This window comes from Echiichthys vipera (assembly GCF_963691815.1).
Source record: "Echiichthys vipera genome assembly, chromosome: 18".
NCBI lineage: Eukaryota > Metazoa > Chordata > Actinopteri > Perciformes > Trachinidae > Echiichthys > Echiichthys vipera.
The window spans coordinates 18,855,887-18,883,774 of record NC_139843.1 but is presented as its reverse complement, the minus strand read 5'-3'; the positions used below and the strand labels follow the sequence as shown (position 1 = coordinate 18,883,774).

Below are 27,888 nucleotides of genomic sequence, written 5' to 3'. Positions count from 1 at the left end.
ACACACACACACACACACACACACACACACACACACACATATGTAAATAGAATACAAGCACATGCACAAAGTCTAACATAGCGGGCACAATGACATTCAGATCAGAGAGCAGTATTTTTGGCATGCACACACATTTTGTCAGCTTCCTGCCGTGGCCGTTGTGTCCAGTCTGCACCCTGAGGCCAATGTTGAAATGAGATGCAAATGTATGACGCAGCAAGCAGTCTGAAACAAGAGAGCGAGCATTACAGTCTTATTGCTCACCCGGGTGGTCATTGCGGGATGCTATTTGTTTATCCATGTGGGTTGTTTTGAATGAATGAAACTGGTTTTAAATCGATTTCCTCTTGTGCTCTTGTTTCGGCTGTGTATAACAACCGGATATGTATAATTTATCAGCTCACTGCTTCTCCTGAAGTACGTGCTTTACTTCTCTCACATTGCCGGTCTGACAAAAGACACGTTATATTCTTTAAATAGAAATGAAGTCATTTAGTCAATTTTGTTATAGAGATAAAGCGTTTTAGTCACAACATTTCAGTGTGCAATGCGGGCTGAGAAATTAGTTTATTGTCCTGGAAGATATGTCAGGCACTTTGTATTTGGCTTGCAGTGCATTGCTGTTTTGGTTTGGTGCTGGAGGTTGCCTGGATACTGTCTTCCTGTTGCTCAGTGGAAATGATTGAGGATGATTGTACCACCTATTATGATTTATTACTCCTAATTGAGCAAGGGGACAATACATCACTGTCTAGAGTTCTAAATTGAATTATATCAGCATCAACTGTATAAAACACAATCAGTCTGAGTTTTCTGCATCCATGTCATCGGCTCCAGACAACATTAAGATAGAGAGATGGCGCTACACACTGGACCGTGATAGGAAAAGTTTGGGTTGACTCTTGTTTTCTGCTGCTTAGGAATACAGGAAATGTTTGTAATAGCATAATTGAATGCTGCAGAGATATCCAGCTGCCTGTGTAGAATTCCTTGTGGGACATTATAGATAACCTACTGGAAGTTTTGTTGTGTATTGTTTTCACTGGCTTGTAACTTAGCAAAATAATTGTCTGTCATTATGTTTAGCATTTCTTCAGACCAGGCCAAGCTAGAATGAGCTGCTCAGGCTGATGGTTTGTGGTTCCCTGAGTCGTGGTCAGACACACTGGATGTCAGGTGTTGGACTAGGAGTAACACTGCCACCATTAGAGTTGAGTAATGAGAGGGAGGCAAGAGAGGGGTGTTTTATCCTTTTGAGGGAGCCTGTCACTGTTTTGGAAGTTTTCCAAAAGGACTAACTTCACCTACACGCAGCGTTGCAGCTAACAAACCATATTTAGCCTGCTAGAGGGTGTATTCTTAGTTTCTTTAACATTGTTAATGTTATCATTTAGCTAATTTCAGTGGTCCAGAATATGTGCATATGAAAAAAGTAAAGTTCAGTCGTGACATCTTTTGTAGGCTAGCTAAAATGCCAACAGCAGTATTTTGGCTAGCAAGCTAATATCTTTGTTTAATTGTACAGGGCTTCAATTAAAATCTCATAAGTGACGTGTGTAATTCCCAATTTGGACTTTTAATAAAAATTATATTGTTCCTTTCAATTTGCTTAACCATAGCTTCATGGAAAAAATAGCATATAGTTAATGTTAGCTCAGTTTATACTGTGCTTGGTTTTTGTAGGCTCCCTAGCTTAATTGGCTATGGTCATTGTGCATGAAATGTTTTTTTTTTTTAGCCAGCAAGCTATATAGTGCTGCAGGGATGACATTTTTTGTCAAGCGACCCAGAAGTTAGCATCACACTGGTTTCTCTTTCCAAAAAGCCCATGATATTTTTCCATTTGGTTTTGGATTTATGTTACTGCAGAAAATAAATTCTGTGGCGAACAAAAGTTTATGATACTTGCATGTTTTGTTCAGCATGATAATCTTCACAAATTTATGATTTCTTAAGTGTAAATGATGTTGCCAAGAATGGAAGGTTATAAAACGAACTAAGCCACACACTAACTTTCGACTGATTTCGCTTGTAGCCTATGTTGTTGTTGCATTTCAGTCTCATTTAGCTGCTTGTTGGCAAACCACCTTTTTAAGGCAAGCTTCAAAATCCACGAGTGGTGGACATATTTTGTCGCAGAACAAAACGTTAAAATCTCTTACCCCAGACCTTATTTAACAAAAAAACAAAGTTAACAATGTGTAGGCTTATGTTATTGTATACACTTATATCTCTCTTATAGCCTTTTTCCAGAATGTAACTGGACTGACAGCACATTGAGGCAAACCTGTTGTTGACCTGGTAAATTCATGTCTCATTAAGGCAAACAGCAGGAGTTTTCACCTCCATCTCTCTTTCCCCACCCATAGCCCCTACATTATCCATACCTGTTAGTTCCTAATGAATGAAATTATGAAAACTTGTTCACAGAAGGGGGAAAATGGCTGCTGTCAAGCCTGAAATAACAACCTTCCTAACGACAGCTTTCCCGGTGATGTCATGCCTGACATTCCTAGAGTCTTCACAAAAATGCTGCAGAACTGCCATCTCTGTTTATGTGTGTGTGTCTGTGTGTGCGTGCGTGCATGTGCGTGTTATTTTGTGTTACTCGGAGCATGGGTGATGGTAGTCGAAGGCCGTGGGAAAGGCAGCCACCTACACCCGCTCACACACACAAACACACACACACACACACGCTCACATACTCACACATCCAAAGCATATACAATCAGTGGCAGTGTGTGGGGAAGTAGGGTAAATAATCAGTCGACAAATGGATCTTATTCTTTCTAGCTTGCTTGTTTTCTCTCCTCAGTCCTTGTTTAGCTCAGTAAATAGGATTCCATCCTCTCCTGAGTGCACTCACACAACTGAGCCATGCTGCCGCAGACAACAGGGAAGAATGGAGGGCAGTAATGTGCATATAGATGGAGATATAATAGCGCAGTCCTGATGGTATTGTTTTAAGTGCACACTCACCAAACAAAATGATGGTGCTTGTTTTCTGAATTGCCTGTTGATGCCTGAAGATGCAAAAATAACGTAGCTCGTCTCATTGGAAAACTGTCAATTTCAGCTTAAGATTCTTTGTTTCTCAACATAACTGAAGTATATCACCAAGCATTTGATGATATTGGTTCCCAATGCAGTCCTTTTGATTATTTGCACTATGCAGAACTGAAGATAACATTGTGTTTCATCTTTCACCAGTAAAAGGAAACTTTTAGGCCCATAGATTAGTTGCCTTGTTTAAATGTTCCTTTAGTGCTAATATATAGTAAACTTTATAATTGCTTGCCAGCCATCATTAGTGAGTGCAACAGGGATGTTTGTACAAAGATGTTTTCAGATGCAGAGGAAAATAGCTCCCTCATACATTATTCAGATCATTTGAGAAGCAGACAAAGAACAAACTCAGGAGAAAAACATGCTTAGAACAAAAATGTGAATTCCAAATCATTAGAGCTATTAGCATGTACCTCCTGTACTCAACCAGGTCTCTCTTCCTTCTTTACTGCAGGAGCGGATCTTCCTAAAATTGTCCAACTACATCTTCACGGCGATATTTGTGGCTGAGATGGCTGTAAAGGTGAGACATTAGTTTGTAAAACCTTTCTGCGAGTGTCCTCTTGATTTATTTTGAAAGCCACGTCAACATTCTCGTAAAAATGCTATGTCCTACGACTACTTTTTCATTTAGAAGATACATGTTTGCATTGCATGCTTCCATGAAGTCATCACTGACTTTGGTTTCCTTACTCACTCAGTTGACATCAGCTCTTATGCCACAAAACATTTGGTAGCTCAGGATTTTTTCTGTGCCATACCTCATCCTCCGCCTCACAAGATGAAACATCTGTGTTCACTCACAAAGTACACGTTTTGCATAAGATTGAGAAACCCACACCAGACTCCAGACACACAAAGCTGCAGAGGAAATACAGAGTCTGCCTGATACCCGCATGCACTGTAAGCACCAAAAATACAAATGAAAACTGAGCTAACATGGAGAAAAAAGGGAGTGGAAGGGGAGGAAGAGAATGAGAGATTTTGACTTAAACTGACACACACAGTGCGTGCACACACTCAGGGTTGTTTCATAATACTGAGCGGAGGATTGTCTCGCCAGTATTTAAATAGCCTAGCTTTGAATGGAGGTCCGTGCAGGCGTGGGCGGGAGCAAGCGGAGACAGAGGGGAGGAAAGTTCATGGGTGTCACTCGTTCAAAACCTCTCTCTCTATTTTTGGTCCCAGTGCGAATGGTGGGCTCACGAACGCGGGCCTTGCACACACAAGCAAACACACACATCATTTTATTTTTAAGTAATCTCTTTAAGTGTAGAGCAAAGTTGTAAAAGGATCTGATATTCAACAAAGGAGCAAAGATTAGTGTAAATTGTGTGTAGCAGAACTTTGTTTTTCCTTTTTTCCTGCCCCATTTATCAGCTACAACTTCTAAGATAAATCTCTTGTTTGATCAACTTCTTTGATGATTGCCATTCATATACGGTCTATACTGCTATGCATTGATAAGAATCAACTAATGTAAATTATCTTCCATCCATCTCCCTCTCTCCCTCTTGATCTCTCATCTCCTCAGTTATATTAGGTGTTAAGAAATGCATGAAGCAAAAATAGCAGTTGTGGCCTGATTTAATTAGTCAGCCAGTCTCTATTACTTTCTGGGATGCAAATTGCTTTATGGGCAGTATAAATGATGAGCTGAACCTATAGAATTAGAAATTAGGGTCGGAAAAGCCGGTAGCTATTATTATTTTTGCTGCCAAGTTCCAAGTAAACAGTCCTTCTACAAAGTCAATAGGCTGTGCATATAGGACATTCAGCACTGAGTCTTAACAAATACAAAAGATGGCTTGATAACAAACATCGGAAAGTGCACAGACAAAAACAGATATACCATGTATCATTTGTTTTTATAGTTTTGACAATATACAGTATATCTTCCTTTGGAATACTTAATCTCAAAACATCACAGTATGAGCTCACACATTTCTTTCACAATATCGGTTCCATTGAAAGACGATTAATGATCCTATTGAACTACCAGGCCCCCACTCTCTTATATGTACATGTATCATACCTCTATGTGCTATTGTGTCCAGATTGTTGCTTTGGGCTGGTGTTTTGGGGACAAGTCCTACCTGAGGAGCAGCTGGAACATTCTGGATGGGATGTTGGTGATGATCTCTGTTATCGACATCCTGGTGTCTCTCATTTCCAACTCTGGTACCAAGATCCTGGGCATGCTCAGAGTGCTGCGGCTGCTGAGGACCCTGAGGCCACTACGGTAAGTGGCTCTTCCAGTGACGCTGAAATTCATAGAAGAAACAAACATGCCTGAAACTTTTGATTGGAATCATAAAATAAGGCTCTACCATGCAATACAAATCAAGAGTTGAATATACCTTTTGGGAGATATCCATTTCCCAGAATCATGGGATGATAAATGTTTTGTGTGAGATGTGTGTGAATTTGTGTGTAGGCATTTATTTGAGTGTGCATTAAGGCATGTGTTATTGTCAGCAGCGGGTGCACAATTGCACCGTTCTGTGTATTTGAGCGGAAATAAGGCGGAAATAACCAATTTCAAGAAATGAAGACTGTGCCCGAAATACCAAACAGGGTCTTCACATCTGCAGACTCCTTTGTACTTAGTTTTAGCCTCGCTGTGTTCTAGTGCGACGCCACTGGCATACGTGCGGCGTCGCGTACGACTTGGCTCACAGCCGCACGCTTGCCTTCTCATCTCGTGAAGGGGAGCTCTCCCGGCTTTGCCCTCTCTTGAATATTTATGAGGAGTTCTCAGCAAAAGCATAAAAATCAAATATTCATTTTCTCCCTGCCAAATCTACCTGCTAAACCCCACTGATCTTTTCTGTCTTCTTCTTGCTTTCAGAACTTTCACCTTTGACATAAAAGTATAATATAATATTATATAATATTTTGCCTTCTTTAAAGTCATGTTTCTATTTGATTTGAGCGGACATTGAGCTGTTGTGATGTGACTAAACCAAAAATACTGATTGCTGTTAGCCGTGATCGTGCCAACACACTTCAGAGGGGACAGTAAAGTGTGTGTATTTTTAATGATACAGGTCCAATAATAGGGGGCCAAAACAAACTATTGTCATTTTAAGTTAGGCAATAATTGACTTTTTTCCATCATTCTGTCAGCAACCATGGTACGATTTTATGCTGCACTCTGCATGAGTCTGCAAACAGCAAAAGTGAATGTAGTTAGTCGCCTGCAGCTCCTCATCTAACAGCTCACTGAGACAGACCCTTCCTTTACTTCCTGCAATATTTCCAACTGAATGCAACTAACACCACATTAATTAAGATTTGGGGACGCTGCAGCATTGCTAAAAAAGTCTTACGGGGAGAGAGACACAAGCAGTCAGTCAGTCAAACAAGTTTCAAACAAAATCCCAGATTTAGCCGATGTAAATGTTTAAAATGATTTCTGTCAACTTTCAACATCCATCAGTGTTTACAGACTCACTTCCTTCTTCAAGTGTGACCTGCTGCCCTCACTGCAGTTCAGTCAGCCAACTCATCTGGAATAGATTATTATATGAATGTAAAATATGACTTGTATTGATGTGTGGAGTCTAGGCTGTGACCTCTTCACTCCCCACAAGGAAATATCAAGTTGGAAGTAGGGAGTGATGACAATAACTTACCCCCTAAAGGTGAACACAGCCTCAGAGCCTACAAATGAGTGGGAGGAGGAGTCGTGAAATACTGTAAGAACAGCAGCAGCAGTGTTTCCATTGACTTAGTTTTATGTGCATTTTGAAGTATTGCATGGGAAAAGCTGCATGGGAATGTAATAAAACTTCCTCCATTGTAAAAAAGAAGTTTTTACGCTTGCTTGAGGTGATTTATACCTTGATGTGCTAAATAGAATATGGAAAGGCCTTTGATCAATAAGTTGTGACGTAGCAAATATTTAACTGACATGACTGAACTTCTTTTTCTGCTGTCACTGCCCTCTCAAATATACCCATATGGTGTCTTTGTCTCTGGACAGCATGGAACATGGGTTACCCTAGCTGACATGAAGGAATGACTAAAACTTGTCAATTCCTGAACTCATCTCTCCATTTTTCTCTTATAGATGTTTTCGATGAACAAGGCAATATATATATTGTTTCCGGCGGTAACCTATGTTAAAAAAAAACAGTAGCGTAGGCTTACCTTATTCAGCTCCGTACAGTTCCCGGAGGAGGCAGGTTTATTCCTGTCCTTATAAGATTATTTATTATCGGCTGTTGTCAGCCCTCACACTGTATTACCTCCGTCCCACTCCAACTGAAGTGGCACTGCTTAAGTAGCCACTTGGCACTTTTTGATTTTCTGTCATCAGCATCACTTTCCAAAGGGCTGCTCAAAAATATTCCCCTCCTGATCCGCATTTATATTCCTAATAGTTCCTGTGTGGAGCCACAATTTCAGTGTTTTTAAACCATTTATTTGACCAATGTAAGCCCAGCTACTGTACGCTCATGAACTAAGTAACAGACTGAAATTGCACCGAAATTGTTTCAGGAAAGCTGAGAAGAAGAAGAATTACTTTATTAATCCTGCAACGGGAAATTCATTTTTTTCACTCTTTTATTATTCATGTTGCACACACACACAGGCCCGAAACACACACACATTAACAAACAGGACCTATATACATGCAATTGAGAAGAAGAAGAAGAATTACTTTATTAATCCTGCAATGGGAAATTCAATTTTTTCACTCTATTATTATTCATGTTACACACACACATGCCCGAAATACACACACAAACAGGACCTATATACATGCAATTAATTGAGAGATGTCAGAGCTGCTGCCAGTGGACCGGCGCCCCGAGCAGTTGGGGGTTCGGTGCCTTGCTCAACAGCACCTTGGCAGTGCCCAGGAGATGAACTGGCACAGATATTATGTGAGGGAGATTGCGTACCTCCATTGGTACCTGTACCACAATTTGAGAACAAGTGTTCCACTGTTTACTGGCAGAATACAGCCATGTGGAACCTATGGCGGCAATCTCTGACCAAACTAAACTGTAGCCTAGTGTATTCTGAAACACAGCTAAGAGTAACCAGATACTCCACATAACGTACTTCAGAATGTTGTTTGGTTGCCACTGATTACTGCACTTAAAAACTAGCATGTAACATGATCACTTACAAGTGGATTGTGAATGTGACATTAAAAAGTGATCTTGCTGTCAAACAAGGGGCTTATTAATTCGATCTGGTGCCACTGTGACAACCTGAGCACTTGAAAAGAGTACTTGATGCTAACTGCTGCTCAATCCTCTTATTTAATCCCCACAGGGCAGCAAGGCTGAGACTGTATTAATGTCGAGTAGGGGAGGCTTTAAAGTCAGATTAGAAAACATGTAGCAATTACAAGAGGAAATTGGACAAATTTGAAGTTTGAGGGGAAATATTCTCGAGAGCAAAGGGCAACCATTTCTCTGGGGAGCGGTGTCTTCAGTTTCAGAAAAATGCTAGATGGCAGAGAGAAATGGGGTTAGGAAGACTTAAAGAAGACATGCAGAGAGGCAGCGAGGGAGGAACAGCGGAGGAAGGGAAAAGAAAGAAAAAGAAAGGAATAAGATGAGCTTGGTTGCTTGTTCTCTCTCCTCCCCTGAGGCTGCAGATGAGGTACAAGAAAGCAATACTGTAAAATAATTTCTTAAGGTAGTTATTAACTTTCAATTCAAAAGGAGGAGCACAGCATTAAGGGCTATAGCATTAAGCTATTAGTGTGCTGCTGTTGGGATGGCTTGGTAATACTGTACTGCAGGTACTTAAAACCCTGATATGTATAATTCAGTCTGGTCAACACAGTGGAATTACTGCTTGGGTTCCATTAAGGCCATGTTTCTGTTTAAGTGGTGAATAAACATTCCTATGGGGAGCTACTGTACAAGTGCTTCTGCCAAACTCAACAACATAAACCCAGTCTGTTTTAATAAAAAAGGCTGGTTCTGTCCGTTAGTTATGTAAGATCTATACACTAAGGAGACTAATAGATGGCAAATATTCTACAGTACACTAATGGCCAATTTGTGCCTTTCTCCAAACATTGTATAGCTCAGATCTGTATGAGTGGTAAAACCATAGACTGTATAAAAAAAAATGGACGTAGCCTCTACATCCATGTGCAATCGTACTCACCTATGGGAGTTGCCATCTTTTCAGAATTTGACTCCGCCTCATTTCCTCTTACCAAAAAAGAGCATTGATGTGACGTGGGGGGGATACGTCCATCCGGCTGATGTTTACGGCTAGCTGTCACTCAAGAGATTGCGCCCTTAATTATTCATAAACTTTAACATCCAATAAAATAAAAACTAGCCTGGTACAGAAACAATTTACTCCTCTCAGTGTTATCATGGAGATATGACCTAAACATACAGACTAGAAAGTTGTTTTGTACCAGGCCTTAAAACGGTTATTATGCTGTGAAAACAGTCTGTTTTACATGGGGGTCAATGATAAACTGCTCTGTTATGGGAACTGCAGTTTTTGTCACTTCCGTATTGGATCAACCTTGAACTGGCTGTTGTTGGGGCTTGGATAAAACTTTAAATTTATGTGCCCCATTCTCGTTCCTAGGGCGTCAAATAGTGCCATTTTTTCAAGACGCTCGGCATTTGATACAGCACAAAGCACTCTTGCCCGTATCTTTAAAACACATCAAGATTTTAACTGTAAAACGATCCGCGGGGGCAGAACTAGAGGGGTGCTACACAATTATTAGCGATGGATGGGTCACATAAACACAGGACTTTCACCGAATCTAGATCATATCCCGGTTATGTCCTGTGTATCACTGTAGTTATGTTACAAACAAACTTATTTTGTGAAATGCACCAAGTGAATCTTACGAAGTGGCTGTATAGGACAAGTTGGGATGAGTTGGGGTTGGACAGGCTAACACAGTACATACCGGAAACTGAAGTCGTTTAAAAGAGTTTGTTACTGTTATTTGAGCATGTGTGCATACATGTAGTTGCAATTAAGGCATGTCATTGTTTCCTTGAAAAAGTGTGGGCATTACTTGGACGTCTTCTCCCTTTGGTCTGGCTGGCTATAGTTGAAAAAAAAAAAAAGGCCTTTCAACCCAACAAAAGTGGCTCCTCAAACCTAACCAAAATATGCATGATAACTGTTCACCACGATGAATATATTAAGACAGACCAACCCAAAGGTAATACTGCGCATTGCCACATGCTCTGCTGATTCATTGAAGCAGGAAACAAAACAGAAAGTCAGTAAACAACATTTTTAATCTTCATCATAAGCGGAATTCACTGCATATCAACAGCCCAGAAATAGGCTAATTTCTGTGTAATCAAATCAAGTTAAACTCAAAGTCTCTTAGGAAGACACAACAAAAAAACTGCAACAGTAAATGCTCATTTTCTCCATGAAAACAACTGATACATGTCAGATGTGTCATTGAAAAATCACTTCTATAACGGCTATAGTGTCTGCAACGATATGTGTGCCCCTAAAGGTAAAAACGAGGTAGACGTAGCTTTGTCCTCCTGCTTCTGGGTTAGTTTCTTTATCTTCTCGTTGCCACTCCTATGCGATTGTGGCAGACTCACCCTCACTGGCTGTGAATTAAATATGAGCTTGTCTGGCAGTGCAGTGCACGTGGGGTTCACACTGGCAGTATCATATTCTTGAATTGCTGGCTACATGTGTTTGTGTGAGTATAAATGCAGCCAGCAGGTGACTTTGTTGTGTGTGTGTGTGTGTGTGTGTGTGTGTGTGTGTGTGTGTGTGTGTGTTTCTCATTTGAGATATTAATGACTGCAATGAATAAAATGCACAAGAAAGAATCCACGGGGGTGCACGGCCATGTGTGTGCACGTCTCTGCGTGTGACAGAATGATGCATCGGCTTTGTTTAACAGAACCCCCCCACACAAACACACACACACACACACACCCACCTCTGCAGTCATTCATCAAGCCTACAAGCTGAGCTCAGGGAAGGCCCAGAGGTTTGTACCCTGTGTCACTACGTGGCACTTTTATGTCACCCAACACCACCTACACCTCATCGACAACTCAGCTACGACCTAGAAACACACAACGGCGTATCCGGTAATTGTACCTGTCACACTCCCAGGCTTCATTGCAGGCAGGCTGATCTAAACAACTTTGTGGTGTTTTTGAGGTCAGGGCTGGCCAACAGGTTTGTTTGTTGATCAATCCTCCCTGCGTCTGACCTCTGTTGCCTCAGCCTTTGAGCTCATCCGTCACTCGATGATGATGTAATCATCTCAAGGTTTATGTGCTCGCTCACTTGGGCTGTCATGAAATATTCTAAATTCAATTATATATTGTAATTTAATTGAAAAAAAAAGGGGAGTAGCATAGACGCAGCTGTCTACCTCACACGTTCTCGCATGTGATGTCAATGTAATGTCTGATTGAGCGCAGCTGGTTGAACGGAGAGTTCACAGCGAGCGAATGGGCATGCTAGGGATGTTTCTATCATGCTGGTCCTGCTGGAAGAAAACAAACAGCAAGGGTAAAGAAGAAGACGCCAACGAAAGTGACTGAGGACAAGATGCGGGCACTTCTTTGGTTAATAATGGCAAGAGGCTCCATCGTAATGACCAAATTATGAACCGCCTAAGAAGTTTATATGATGTAATCCACATCATGTCCTGCCAGAGAAAAGGAAAAGGGGTCTGAAGTCTTTAAGTGAACTTTTATGGTATAGGACATTATTTTGTCAATATGTTTTGCAATATGTAGGAATGTAGAGCTTTTAAAAGATATGTCTATGTTAAAACAATATACCTATACATGTAGTTATGTCTTAAATTGTATTGGTTTGTTCTAAAATAGGTATTCAAATGCATTCAAACGAATGTTTTTTTTTTTTTAGAAGAAATATTCAAACATTTTCGGCCTATTTTGCACATAATTACCATTCTTCAAGATTTTTCAATTACGTTTGTGTGGGGCCTGAATTTATTGGCTTACATTATTCGTTTACATTAGCATGTCGCTCATTTTCTGGCAAGAGGTACAAGAGCAGCATGTGGTAGAATGACAGCTGAAGAGCAAGGACAGCTGTAGTTTGACAAAGATGAAAGTTACACAGCGACGTGGAGCAGGAAACAAAGTTTTGACACAAAAAAAAGCTAGAAAATAGCAGCTGTCTCATTTTTTATTCCCTCTGTATCCCTGCTACCTACCAGCCCTTGTCTCCTCCCTCTACTCCCTATTTCTATCTCCCTGCGTCTCTTAATTACACCCAGTGTTTGAACTGCGAGAACATGCCTGCCACTTATTGCCCGACTTGTTGTTCTCTTTCTTTAGTGTGTGTGTGTGTGGGGGGGGTATGCTGGTGGAGGTAGAGAAGGAGTGTGGTGAATGTTTGCAGGTGTTGTGCAACGCGACGCACACCTTCCTGCTCCTTTTGTACAGCACACAGAACAAGGACACGCTGCGAACGGCTATGAAATTATGCAGAGAGGTAGATTAGAAGAACTTTTCTCCCTCTGGCCCCCTCCATCCAGCTCCTCCTCAACCTCCCTTTTCATGTCATATGCAAATAGACTTTATGGAGAAGAGCCCTTCGCAGTGTGTGTCCTTCACGTAGCGCATCATCAGAGGGTATTGACTGAATCAGAGGGTATTGACTGAATAAGAGGCTGGTGTCTCCTAACTTCCCCTCCTTAATAAGATTTTTCACTGCAGTGTATTTGTCAAAGTGGAGTTCAAAACAAGAACCTGATGTAAAGAGGTTGACACGGGGGTTAAACATGCAAAGCAGTAATGTGTGATCTGAGGGACTGAGCTACCAATCATTACCATTCTGTTGGCGATGGACTCTGCAAACTCACTCACTTCCCCAACATGTTTCACTTTTTATTTCTTTCTCTGCATTTTCATGATTCTATTTTTTCTCTTCTCAAGCTAGTTTTTATTTCCCGATCCCTTTTTCATATGGTAAAAGAAGTTTGTTGTAAAAGTTTGTTGTAAGTTGTAAAATGTTTCATCATTTTTTTTTTATTATAAAGCAGGTGGAGGTGCTGTTTAAATACTGTGAAAGTATCAAAACACTCAATCCACAGAAACGCACATAGCCTGTATACAGAAACTGAGACTTAAACGAGCCTTCAGGGCTTCTTCAACTTTACTGTATAGAAAGTGCTGCTACAGTTCTATTACACTCATTCCCCGGCTGCAATGACAGAGTCCTGGAAACACTGACCAGTCAGAGCAGACTGGGCTTTTTCTGGAGGAGGGATTAAAGAGACAGGCACTAAAACAGAGCACTTCAGACAGAAGGTGAATACAGGTATATTCAGACAGACAGTATGAGAAAAATAATGTGTTTTTTTAACATTAAAGAATGTAATGATCTAGTAGAAACCCCAAATACAAGTATGAATATGGGACCTTTAAAAGCAAGGCAAATAGGTTAGCTTAAAACTAATAAAACAGAGGACCTCAGTTAAGGTTGCACATATTTAATAATACATAACGGTAAGTTAAATGTTTAATATGCTCCAATCCCTTCAGGAAACTCATTATTTTGTAATTGTAACAAACAATGTCAACAACAATGCTTTCAAAATGTGACTGCATCTTTCTGCATATAAAACAGTACAATTCAAATCAACTATGCCAGGGTCAAACCAAATAAAAGTTAACAAACCAATTTCCTTGTGAATGTGCTAATGTGCCTGAGGGACTTTCTTACTCTTATCAAACAACACCAATGTGTGTTATTGTTTAATAACTGCAGAGCTTGGCATCCCACTGATGCCTTGGCTGATGGCAATCAAATTAGACTTGTTTTTGTATAATTCTATTTAAATATTAACTCAACAATCAATGTTGACATATGCGTCAGTGATACACCTTTTTTTTTATAACAAAAGACAACCACTGAAACTGCTTAGAGTATCCTTTCATCCTCCTTTCACTAGGGGGTCTTGAAGAGACAGTATGAGAAAAATAATGTGTTGTTTTTTTAACATTAAAGCATGTAAACATATTCTAGTAGAACCCCAAAACACAAGTAAGAAACCAAAAATTAGCATGATATGACACCTTTAACTTTTTTAATTGTTTAGAGAGATAAGTTGAACTACATCAGGAGTAAAAACCTTTTGAAACATGGTCAAAATCAAAAATTAGCTAAACATCTGACTAAAAAAATGGATTCAACAAGCATCTGCAACTTATCCTTGCTCTGTTTTGCATTTCTATTTCACTGTAAAGAGATATGTCACATTTGCTTAAATAGAAGGGTTACGTCTTCTCCGGACACAAAACAGTTAAACTGGACTCCGATCCCTGTCTTTGCTGAGGAATCCAATGTATGTAAGAATCATACCAGGCACATCCAGGTGCAGGTCTTGATCACTAGTACCCTCTATAGCTCAGCAGTGGTACTGCATCCCAGCAGGCTTTTCAACATAATATCAAAGTGCAAAGTGATGAGGTGCAGCCAGAGCCTCGTTATTCTCCGATCAGAGCTATTGATCAGAGGCTTTGGTTGCTCCTGGCCTTTTATTATTCCATGTCCTCTCTTAATGTGCTATTGACTTTTCCTTCACTCAACTGTCTGCTCAGGGGAAAACATACAAGGCAGACAAAGACAAATAGATGAAGGTAGAGTAGATAATCACCTTGACAGCCTCTTTTCCTGTGTAGCATTGTTTTTTTTCCTTTGAGCCTTTTCATGTATCATCTTATCTGTCACATCATATTGACTTTGGTCCGTGTGTGTGGGTATATGTGGGTACTGTAGTCAGAGGTTTAAAGAGTACTAGAATATTATACTCAAGTAATGTGAGTGTTCATATATGATGCCACTGTTAAATGAAAGAACAGGAATGGGAACAAACTGCAGGTGATGGAAAATAATGTCATTCTGTATTTTTTAAATATATCCCCTCAAACTCATGTTGGTAATGATGAATATAGAATGGCATGGATGCCGCCAGTAGAACAACATGAGCTGTATCATTTTAAGAATATAAAGAGAAATGCTTCTCAATACTTATGTTCTCAGGAAACAATGATTCATACTCATACGCATATCTATAATACCGAGGCAAGTGTGCATTCATGTAAAGTGCCTCAAGTGAATAATAATGTAGCCAGAAGTTCCTTTTTTACATACTGGTGCAGTGCTGTGGAACAGTCTTCAACTACAAGTGATCAAGTCCTTAACTATGAGAGGGTCGTATAGGAGTCAGACTTTTTATAGAACAAAGTAACAGATTTATAATGAGTTTTTTAATGACATATAGCCTCTTTGTGTTTTGTTTTGGGACATGTCTTTTAAATTATGGCGATTCGATGCTGGTTTTCAGGATTGTTCTTGTTTTAGTTTTTTGGTTGAATGTCCTGTGCTTCTGTGTGTTTTGTTTTTTTTGTCTTCTATCATAGGAAGTGGGTGTTTTCACCTGAACATTTTATCCTTTGTATTTTTTTGTTCTGTATATAATACAATCAATCAATCAATCAATCAATCAATCAATCAATCAATCAATCAATCAATCAATCAATCAATCAATCAATCAATCAATCAATCAATCAATCAATCAATCAATCAATCACTCACTCACTCACTCACTCACTCACTCACTCACTCACTCACTCACTCACTCACTCACTCACTCAATCAGTCTTTCTGTTACAAAATAAATGGCATTAAATGTCTTACAAATCTTATACATGAGTGGAATAACATCAGCAACATGGCCCCTTGTGTCCAAATCACCAGTGAATTTACTGTATTAAGAGCTCAAACGTCTTGTGGTTCCTTTCTTTGGTTCCATTCTTACACACTTTAGTGTTCAGGACTTATTTTAGTTTTTACCCTGTAACAAATGGAACTCTAATTTAGAGAAATGCAATAGTTAAAGTATTTAAGTAAGAGTTGAAAAACTGATTGACGTACACAAAAAATGACTTTGTTACAATAATGAGAGTAAATGTAATGTGTTACTTCCACCGTTGAATCCGTGTGCTCATGCATGTTAATCTGTGTTTTCTGCATGGAAGCCTGCGCAGATGAGCGTGTGCGCATTGGCAGGTTTTTTACGTAGTGGTTGTGTGTGTGTGTGTGTGTGTGTGTGTTTGTGTGTGTGTGTGTGTGTGTGTGTGTGTGTGTGTGTGTGTGTGTGTGTGTGTGTGTGTGTGTGTGTGTGTGTGTGTGTGTGTGTGTGTGTGTGTGTGTGTGTGTGTGTGTGTGTGTGTGTGTGTGTGTGTGTGTGTGTGTGTGTTTGTTTGTGTCTCACCCTGTCGGAGAAGCCCAGCTGCAGTGCAGCGCTGTGCCTTCAATGCTGGCACAAATTAAACATCCTCATCAGTCCATTGACTTAATTAGATGTGTCTGTTTCCTTGACTGCAGAAATTAAAGGTGGCAGAAAGAGAAGTGAAAGAGAGATCTTTTTTTTTTTTTTTAAAGACGACCAGAAGTGAATGAAAGAGATGATAATTTGTCCCTAAGGCAACAGGTGTTTTGGCTGGAAACCTTCTGAAATGTGTGCAAATGAGAAAAAGAGTTTGTTACTGTGCTAAATAAGGGCAGACCGTACGAGGGCCTGGGGGTGTTCTGGGTTTACGGGTTGGAAAGCTGCAGGCATCCCTGCTCCATCTGGTGTGAGCTGTGAGTGACCTAAGAGTGCCCTGCACACATGCACACACGCACACACAGTCATTGCACTAACCTATTCCATGCTGTGTTTCAGTGTGATCAGCAGAGCCCCGGGGCTGAAGCTGGTGGTAGAGACTCTGATGTCGTCACTGAAGCCCATCGGCAACATCGTGGTCATCTGCTGCGCTTTCTTCATTATCTTTGGCATCCTGGGAGTACAGGTGAGAGGGGAGGACACAGACAGAAATAATGACAAAACAAAAAAGGCCGTAAAACTGCAGCCTTGACGGCAACAACAGAGAAACATGATCCTCCTTTCGAAAATCTTTGTAAAATTTCTGGATACTTTCCATGAGAATTTAAGCTGGGGAACTTTGGAAATATTCCAAATTGGAAACTATGTATGAGCATTATAGGAATGTATGGGAATTAACTTGAAATTGGAGGTAATTTTTAAAAAAAACTATCATATCCAAACATAAATATAAACATTTTGTTTTGTCATAGGCAGACATCCAAGCAAAATAATACAATTAAAAAACATTAGATTTCTACAGATTTATTTGTAAATTGAACTTTATCAAGTTTTAATTATTTTAGAAATCATCTGTGATGGAAGAATGCAGAGTGCAATAGCAGTAGGCATTGTGCTATGTGCATGTGACTGAGGAATAGCAGAGATATTCTCATGTGTACTTGCATGAAATCTGGTTGTTTTAGTCAAGTTTATGCTAAAGTATATTTTCCCCAATTATTTTTTAAATCCCTGTTAAGGGCCAACCTTCAGTTTTGTAAATTCCAGGTTTATTCCCATGAAAAGTTCCCAACTTTGTAAATTCCCAGAATATTCCAACCCTACTCCTACCACGCTGCGACAGTTTAATGTTACAAGTATTCCCTCAATCTTCACTTTCTCTTCTTGTCCCATCTTAGTGCATACATCATAGCAGAAAAGCAGTTCATCTATGCACAATGCACATTATAAGTCATACGCTAGGACATTTATGTATTCTTATGTGCTTGCAATGGAGATTTAATGGCAAACAGCCCAAGGACCAATCTATACCAACGAGCTCTGTGCCCTTCTCGTACTTCAGGCTCCTGTCTATCTGCCATCAGCATGTTAAGTATGTCCATAAACCATCTGTTCAAGTAAAGCAGTGTCACAAAGGGTTAATTGCTATGAGGGTACCATGTAGCAGTGATTGGAAGCTGTCACTCGTTAAAAAGTCTTCATAGAATTCACCACACTGCCCTTAACCCCCCAGTGTTGAAAATGTTGCCAGAATGAGTTTAGTCATCCAATGACTTATAATACTCACACAGCCTGGCAGGGTGCTTTGCCAAGTACAGTAAATGTACTTATACAACCAGCAGCCAGTTAAGCTAATCTTGACCTAGCAGAAAGACTGGAAACAAGTAAAAGTATAAAAGTCTACTCAGTAGAGTGCAGATCTCCTCTCTTATATTGGTTTCACACAGGACACAAACACTGGTCTCCTGGGTGAAAGTCATGCGTTTGTTCGGCCCCGCCATACAGCCACATGTCTCCCTTCCCCATCCCAAAACAAAGAAAATGCAGAACATGGACTCGTGGACACACCAACCAATGACAATTTACGTCACTGTCCTATTGCCAACCTTGCCGTACCTGAAAACACTTTGCCCCACTCGCTTTTTGTTGTAGCAGCTCTAAAGTCAAGATGATGGCAAGCATACAAAAAAGGGAATTTATGCATCTCGTATCATGAGGATCAGGTATGGAATGAATCTGCAGATGCTCTGCTTCAAAATGAGACCAAACTCTTCTATGGATGCTAGATTTTGAACCACAGAAAAGGCCAACATGTGTCCTGCAACAGACTAGGTAAAGCTTTGCTAGGTAAGGCCTTGAGATTGCAGTCATAATTCAATTCAATTCAATTCAAAAAACTTTAATGAATATAAATATCATGGTTGTCGCCAATACTGCTATATCGTGACGCCCCTATAGTGAGATGATATGAGACATTTTATCAACAGTTTTCTGTTGAGGATCACTGTAAAATAAAGGGAAAGTCTGTGTTTTTCTCCTCAGCTCTTCAAGGGGAAGTTCTTCGTTTGTCAGGGAGAAGATGTGAAGAACATTACCAATAAGTCAGACTGTTTGCAGAACAACAACAAATGGGTCAGACACAAGTACAACTTTGACAACCTGGGACAGGTAAGGGCTTTAGAAATGCTAAGATTTCTGACCAATGGTCTTTTAGTGCTGTATGTGTTTCTATCTCACCGCTCCTTCCCCTTCTTTGTCTCAGGCCTTGATGTCTCTGTTTGTTCTGGCGTCAAAAGATGGCTGGGTGGATATTATGTATGACGGACTAGACGCTGTGGGAGTTGACCAACAGGTAAATATCTTCAAACTCTATCATAGAAACACATGTAAAATATGACCATAGCCCATATCATTTGGCTGTAACTGAAGAATGCAAATAATTCTTCTAGAAACGCGACAAAATCCTCTGCATCCTTTGTATGTTTCAGCCGATAATGAACTACAACCCATGGATGCTGCTCTACTTCATCTCCTTCCTGCTGATCGTGGCCTTCTTTGTGCTTAACATGTTCGTGGGCGTTGTTGTGGAGAACTTCCACAAGTGCCGGCGCCACCAGGAGGCCGAGGAGGCCAAGCGCAGGGAGGAGAAGAGACTGAAACGCATGGAGAAAAAGAGACGGAGTAAGGAGAAGGAGCTGGCTGGTCGGTAGTCTTTCCAAATCTTTCTGAGTCCTGCTTGATTTGAGCCTGAGCCGTTTTTTTTCATTTTGCTTTTTAATTTGGTTTGCCCAAATCCGGAACAACGCAATTAGTGAAGTAGTACCAACAACAGACGCTACTCTGCGGTAGAACCTTCCCTTTTCCCTCGACCGCCCTCTTTCCCTTACCTTGTAGGCCCTCCGGCTAGTTTTTGTCCCAGTCCGATGATCACCTGTTCTGGCTCTGCAGACTTTGCCCCGGACTGCGGAGGCTCTTCTTCAACTCCGTCGTCAAATTGATCAAGTTGGATGTTAAGTGAAGCTTCTGTAATTGGCCAGTTTGTAGAGCAAGGACAGCTGACCGCTGGTGTTAGCCATCGCCCTTTCCCTCCTCCCTTACCTTGCCTGGTCTACCGTAGACGCCGTGCTTGGGATGGCCCCTTGGAGCATGCCCAGTGAGTGCTGACAGACAGGGGCTTGCATGGTAGTGGGTACACAGAGCTAGAGGGAGGGGGAGTCGTTGATTATTTAATCGCCCTCAACGAGGCGATCCCCCTCCCTTCCCCTCTTCTGCATGTGGTTTAGTACAGCCGCAGGGGCAGGGATAGGCTACAATCTGGAAGAAAATAAAGAGTATACCTTTAGTTTTCCACTTGGGGGGAGATTTGTAGAGTTAGCGCTAATTCCCTGCCCGTTCCCCCTCCCCTCCGGCTGTATAGGAGTTGGTGACAAACTGTTTGGTTTGTTTTTTTATTCTTTCCACTGCCTCCTATATGCAAAAACACAAGCACTAGCATCTGCTAGCATTAGACTTTTTGTGAATGAGGTGCCTTTACTTACAGTATTTAACCCACTTAATCCAAAGGCACTTTTTTTATTACATTACTGCAAGGAGCAGTGGACATTATTGATTTCTTAAAGCTGCTAAAAAAGTCCCTTTGTTTCCGTCTATATGACATGATTCTTTTATTTAACAAAAGAATGTTTCCGTCCTACTCTTGAGAAATACAGATGGGAATTGATCTTCCTTTTGCAGGAGGCGTCTGCCAAGGGTATCCGACCAATCGAGAAACTCTCCCAGACCCTTCCACATCCAATCCACCACATGTTCACTTTATAACTCAAGAGGGCCCCTTTTCTTGAAAGCACACAAGACCTTTCATATTTCCTTGTCCGTGTCCCTGTTTTTGCCTTTGTCTTCATTTTTTCCTGGCTTGGTTTTTTTTTTTGCCAGGAAACCAGTAAAGTTTAGGGAGGAAAGGCGGCTAGATGTTGGTTTATTAGTAAAATAGCAACACAAAAAGGCAAGGTTATAGACAGAGACAGCTTACTGGTGCATCTCAATAGTCTACACGTGTAAGGTGGTTGTAAATGTCTGCTTTTGACTGGGAACCTTGGTTTGAGAGTCAACGGCTTTCCTGTTTGTTACCAAAAAAAAAGTGTTCATCCAAAGAAATGGACTCAGAATCACTGGAAAGACAAAACATAGGAGCATAAACCAGCTCAATCTTGCATCGCTTCCTTCTGGCCTTACTCCATCCCTCTTTCCCTATTTCTCTCTCTTTGACTCTCTCCTGTTTCAAACTCTCAGTCACCCTTCCTTCCTTGCTCTCTTCTGCTTCTCCCTGACTAACACGGTCTCATTCCTCTAGATTTATTGGTTCCGGGGGTGAGTTGGGCCCTCTCTGAAGGCACATTGAAAGGTACAGAGTTTCCAGCATGTTCTGTGTGTCCCTTTAAACCCCCACCACCACCACCACCACCACCGACCACGACCACCCACCTCGGTGGCTAAGGTTCTAAGTTCAATGATCACGGGAGGTAGGGCCCCATCCCGCGTCCCCGCCCCCCTGCCTCTCTCCCATCAGCTCTCAGTCCGCTGGACATGCTGTTACCTGTTTTCTCTGTCGTGGCTTTGTCTTTCACAGCTCTTCCACACCGTCCGCGATTCATCCACAGTCCACAGCACCGCACCGCTGCACCACCACCTCATGAGAAGAAGACTCTTGTCTTGCTAGGTTGACAGGGAAAGGGTTAGATGGGGTTAGACAGGGAAAGGGTACTGAGGTGCAACAAGTATTGTACAGGTTTGTAGGTAAATTATTCCAGAGCGTCTTTTCCTCACAAACCAAAGACAAACCATCAGTTTTTTTCAGTTCAAACTTAAAGTATAATTCTAGTTTAATACATCTTGGGCCTTGTTTTCATTGTGATAAACATCTTTTCCATTGGTTGTGATAATATTGGGCTCAGAAAAATAATTACCTACATCTGTGGAGTGTGACAAGGCGACAGACATGAGCAGTAGGATTATCACACACGTTGTAACAAGATGTGTTGATCCATCAAGTAGATATTTAGATAAGCCACTGATAATAAGAACATTTTTACCTGCTGGTGTCTCTAGATGAGAAGTCAGGGGATCAACAAAGTTATTGGGATTCATCCTCTTGTAACCATGAATATTTTTACAAAATGTATCAGGAATCCGTACTTGCATATTGTTTGGATTCCAACAGGGTAGTGTTGTCTCCATTTGCAGAGGATAGCAACATTTGATTGCTTCCTCTTCCTTTCTAATGGTAAATTGGTAAAATGCATAGAGAAATTTAAAGGTCTTTAAACTGTAATGGATGTTTACAACAACCAGATTTGGTGCCTTTCTGATCATCTGACTGCTGGTGTTTGTTGCCTGTCTGACTTGGTGAGTTCAAGGTTATTATTCTCTATAGGAATGATGGCCACAGCTGTAATAATAAGTAAGTAAGAATCATCCTTTGAACTTCTGTGTTTCTCTCTCATTGTGACTTGGGATTTCAGCTCACTGCTCTTCCAGTTGATCGGAGCCAGAGAGATTAGAGAGCTTGGTCAGGTTATGCAAGTGGCGCCAAATTGGTTGAACAGATTCTCTCTGTTGCTAACATTTTTTAATAACGTCCTCAATTAAAGTCACTGTCCTCCATTAAAGTGCACTGGACCACGTAAATTCAATAAAAAGCATTATTTTGAGTATGTGCCTGACTTAACATCTTTATTTAATGTAATCACAGTAAATTAAACTGCAACAAGCTCTGTTAGAATATTCTTTTTTTTCTGCAGTCTCCAAAGCTTTGGTTCCAAATGGGCTTGGGTAGTTACTTTAAGAAAGACGAATCTTTATCTAGTTTATCAGATGTGCATAAGTTGCAGTGGTGGAAAAAGTTAAAAAAAAGGATACATTTAATATATATATAGATATATATATAGATATATAAAATGTACTTAAGTAAAAGTAGGGTCTAAAAATGCTTACAGCTAAAAGTCCTGAATTATCAAAAGTAAGAGCTCTCATTTTGGAGAACAGCTTGTTTCAAAGTGTTGTATTTTTTATAAAATAATTGTTCTCTTTTCATCACTAATGAATGCATATACTTTAAGATATTTCTAATGTAGTTCATCGATGTAGAGCCAATTTTAAATAATGTGTATACTACTGGGTAGATTAGTTATTATTATTATTGTAAGTATTATAGAATTGTATAGTACTGCGTTTTAACATGTAAGCTTACAGTATCATGTGTTTCATGCATAAAAATTAACTAAAGCTTTCAGATAAATGTAGTACAGTACTTGATTAAATGTACCACCATTGTTCAGTAGGATACCATCATTAAATCATGAGAGAAAATAGAGTCAAGACCAAACTGCATAAATGTTACTCCACCTTATGGCTGATTTACTACAACACTCTGTAGATAAAGGTCACCGCAGTACAAATTGTTATTAAGTGAGAGCGCGGCAGGTTTGTTAACAGTGGTCTCTCTGACTGGTTTGATGGCACACGTGGTTGAATTGTCGCAACTTGTTTCCATGGCAATCTGGAGAAGGCATTGTTGTGATAGGTGTGAGCTGTTGAGATGTGTTCGATAATGACGGCACCTTCCCTAACTCTGCATTATGAATGTTGGTGTGTGTATGCCTGTGGTTATGTCTTTGTTTGCACATTACCAGGTGCAATGTCTGTTAAATAGGGACACAGACCTGACAATACTGTGCTACATTGTATTGTGTGTGTGTGTGTGTGTGTGTGTGTGTGTGTGTGTGTGTGTGTGTGTGTGTGTGTGTGTGTGTGTGTGTGTGTGTGTGTGTGTGTGTGTGTGTGTGTGTGTGTGTGTGTGTGTGTGTGTGTGTGTGTGTGTGTGTGTTTGTGTGTGTGTGTGTGTGTGTTTGAGTGTTTCAGAGGGGAACTGGTTTCAGAACAGGTTGTAAAATATGCAGGAGCAGCTTTCATCCCCAAATCCCCTCTCCTCTCAGCCTGGATGAATGTCTGCGAGGCGAGCGGGACCCCGACACCCCTTTGTTGAGCCTATGCAGCATTTCACCGGTGCTTGCAGTATTTTGATATTTTTACCCGAAAGTAATTACAGATGTGTACACAGTGTGTCACTTTTGTATTTATGTTAGGATGGTCAACAGTCTTGAGAGAGAATGAGGTGTTTGTGTGTGGGCGTGCATGCGTGTCATGCACAGTGTCAGAGCGTGTGGACTCTTATCTTTACCTCACACTGCACAGCTTTTTCTAGAGGCTAAGAGGAGGACAGGAACAAAGAAAGGAGAAGACATGATGGAGACAGACAGACGGATGGACAAACAATACCATTCCTTGATCCATCAGGGATATCACAAGAACCGATGCCTTGGTAGCAAGTCAGTGCCAACTTTCCAAAAACATGAGGGTACTTGTTTTTTTACAGTACATACAGGGGATGCAATGTTTACAGCCATGGCTAACACAGTAGCTAGGGGCAGAGCGCTGAACCATCCAAAACGGCTTTTTTAACCACTAATACTGCTCAAAATAGCTCCAAACCTCTGCAGTAGTATGATAAGAGTCCCTACACATAAAACTAAGCACCAACAACGGATTTAGTGAACCCAAAGTTTTTTTTTTAATAAGTCTGTTTTATAATGCTATAAGCTATAGCAGTCAGCTAAGAGGCACTGAAAGGCAGTCTGTATAAGTCAATTACTGAATGCACTGGAGTTCAGTTCAATACTTTACTCCTTGAGGCCATTTTGAATGGTTATGCGCTCCGCCCCCAGCTACTCAGTGTTAGCCATGACTGGCTGTTTGTGACTGTCCAGGTTTCTTTGTTAATAGGTGATTAACGAAAAAAAAACTGTCTTGATGGCTGTTTGGATGTATATTCAAGCCGAAAAAGACCATGGAATGCAAGTACATCGGAATTACACTTTAACATAAATAGTGTTTGGAAATTCCAGGTTAATTTGTGGAAGACAAATATATATAGACATATGCTATGCTAGCGTTAGTGGAATGGTGAAGCCAGGCATCAGAGCGGGCTGTGTGTCCAGACATTCTGTCCAGATTACATGGAAATTAAGCTCTCCTTTCCCCTCCCCTCCTCTTCATTCTAATTCTGTGGCAACTGCTGAACTTCTTTCATCCCTAATCAGAATTACTTGTCGAATGCTTGAATAGCCTCCAGAATCCATTCCCCTGACACCTTTCAGGCGTCCGTTTGGGGTGCTGTGATAGATGATTCCTGTAACTCTCTGAAACCGACGATAAGACATTCACACTTCTTACTTTCTCTCACTACAGTCTCTTAAAGACAGTAGTGTTATCAGAGATAACAGCAGTTCTGAAGGTCTCAGAGGGTCAATTAAAAATCTATAGCGTTTTTTTAGAATCAATACAATATCACAAAACATCCAGATACTCAAGTGTATCAATATTTCCTAACAGCCCTAGTTCAAACCATTTCTTTTCTAATACAACCCGGCAATAAATATCACTATTAACACAACTTTGAAATGCAGCATTTTAAACATCAGCTTCAGGGTCCTTGCAAGTCAGGATGCAACACTTGTATTCTGACTTGGAATTTACTTTGTAAAGGCTTGTGACTGGACTCGGACTTAAAAACAACACTGAATCTCTCTCTCACACACACACACACACACACACACACACACACACACACACACACACACACACACACACACACACACACACACACACACACACACACACACACACACACACACACACACACACACACACACACACACACACATTTGGAAACTTGGACTGACGAAAAGAGACATGTAAGAGGCTGAAGGAAAATGGTGGTATTTATTTAGACACATAACGAAAATCTCAACCAAACTCAGAGGTGGACATGAATGTACTCTGACACTGAATGAGACTCGCACACACACACAGTCACAAACACACGCATCCAGGACGGCCTAGTTCCCCTCAGGGTTAATGTGAAGTGTCTCCCTGTTTGACTTGTTGTGTTGAGTCATGCATTCTGCAGTCAGAGTCAGCTGCTGGTGAAAGACGCATCAGAAGAAGTCACAGTACACTGAACATGATGTATGCTGCAAATTGTGAATATAGTTTCATATTATTTCCCCCCTCAGTGAGCTATCAGAGATGTGGCATGCTAGACATTTTGACAGACAGCAGCTTGTATCAGGGTAATGATGCTCTCAGTGTTTCTGCACTAGTCTATAGGCTGTTGGCTGCTGTGTGCAGCAGTGGCAATATAGGTAGTGGCATTTTCCCAGAACTGTAACACATCAGAAACTCTATATAACCCTATGGAACCTAGATTTCCATAGCCAGTATTTGAACCATGTACAGTAGATATGAGACAAGATATCAGCATGAGTTAAGTAACCTATGAATCATCCATTTTGACACCCATGATGTGCCATGTCTAGAGAGCTTTAAATCAGTTTTGATTAATTGATTAATTGTTAAGTCAAAGAATGTCAGAAAATAAGAACAAAAGCCTGTCACAAGTTCCTAGAGCCCTAAGAGTCATTTTCCATTTGCCTATTTTGTTTGAAAAATAGTTAGAAATTGAAAGAGTCACTAAGGATAGCGATATTTCAATACTATTACTAATGTATGATGGAGAAGAACACATCTTTACATAGGACAAGCTATAACTTACCTCTTGCAGTATCTCAATGTCTCTGGCGAGCTCTATGAAAAAAGTAGTCTTGCATTGCCAGACCATATTCCAGCACCGTATGGTCTTGTTGCACATTCAGGTATATGCTGAAAAATTGACCTGGCATATTTGTATTTCTTTAAACCAATTACAGTCGTCATTGCAAAATAGATAGCAGAAGGGGAGGAGTATGCCTAATCCGGATGTCAGCCTTCATCCCCGATTGTATATCCTTAAAGTCAGGCGAATGAGAAAGGGACAATAATTAGGCAACACGTCGTGATCATTACATTGTATACAGCTACCAAACTAACTCTGTTTCGTAGAGAGTTTATATACTTCTAATTTGTTTTGCCAGTTACATTTTGTGGGAAGCGTAATTGCTGCCAGGGTTTTATTCGGTTGGAATAGTTTGAAGTGCCCCACTCTTGTGTGCGGGAAGTTGTATATGGGTGGTCAGGGTGGATGGTGAGTGAACAAAACTCAAGACTTTGACACCAGAGACTGGTGTTCCCATCCTGAGTTCTGTGTGGGGTTTTTAGGAAACACATCCTCACACCAAAACAACAGACTAGGAAAATGATTTAAATACAACAAACAGGTTTGACCATGGAGATACGAGAGACGGCTTGACCCTCCTCAGAACACAGGACGATTGTTCTTCCTGTATTTACTTTTTTTGCTCCAGAAGAAACCAAACTAAGTTTCCAAATTGAAAACATATTCGGACCAGAGCAAACAAATTGTAGGTGTGAGAACGTCCTAAGACTGAAAAAGGTTGGGACTGATACCAAATTATTACCAAACTATTTCTATCAGCATTGTACCATCCAGACAACATTTTCCAAAATAGTAGGTTCCCCTCAGGGACTGCCACACAGTCCAAGCACCCAAGACCGTTTGTTATATACATAAGCATCAAGACATCTCTTAACCACTGAATTTAAACCTCCAGCATGGTGTCCTGAAAAGGTCATTTCTAGAAGAAAAAAATAATTAGCTTTGTACAAGATTTAACCTCTTTACTATAAACCTGTCATGCAGTAAATAAGGAGAACAGTGACACATTGGTGTTGTCTCTTTACTCCAGAACATTGAATATGTCTGAATTTAAAGTACCAGTTTAGGCATTGCTTTGAGGGTGTCCACGTCATATACATTGGGGTTGTCCGTGTGTGTGTGTGTGTGTCTGTGTGTGTGTCTGTGTGTGTGTCTGTGTGTGTGTGTGCCATGCTAGTGCTCCTCCACTAAGTAAGTTAGAGTGTTGTGGCTCTGCCATGTTAACAGATGGCCCTCGACTTCCCAACAGGCTGATTAACACTGCAGGCCAGGCAGCTCTAGCTGGGTCAGCCCCCACATGAAACACAGTACAACACTCATGTCATCACATCTCACCCCAAACAGCCATCTTATCAAGGATAGAATGTGCGTGCATGGACAAAATGAGGCATACACCTCGAACACCACAAACATATGCAAAAGTTTCTGTAGCCATCTTTAT

General features: G+C 40.7%; 1 protein-coding gene across 1 annotated transcript in view; it reads left to right on the top strand.

Annotated features, from left to right (window-relative positions):
* Positions 1 to 27,888, top strand: part of cacna1g (calcium channel, voltage-dependent, T type, alpha 1G subunit) — a 264,495-nt gene that overhangs the window by 200,651 nt on the left and 35,956 nt on the right. Inside the window, exons 22-28 of the mRNA XM_083933325.1 lie at positions 3,521 to 3,589; positions 5,124 to 5,308; positions 16,778 to 16,904; positions 18,761 to 18,886; positions 18,981 to 19,070; positions 19,207 to 19,420; positions 21,069 to 21,119. Coding sequence (XP_083789451.1) covers positions 3,521 to 3,589; positions 5,124 to 5,308; positions 16,778 to 16,904; positions 18,761 to 18,886; positions 18,981 to 19,070; positions 19,207 to 19,420; positions 21,069 to 21,119 — 862 coding nt within the window. The remainder of the gene's footprint in view (positions 1 to 3,520; positions 3,590 to 5,123; positions 5,309 to 16,777; positions 16,905 to 18,760; positions 18,887 to 18,980; positions 19,071 to 19,206; positions 19,421 to 21,068; positions 21,120 to 27,888) is intronic.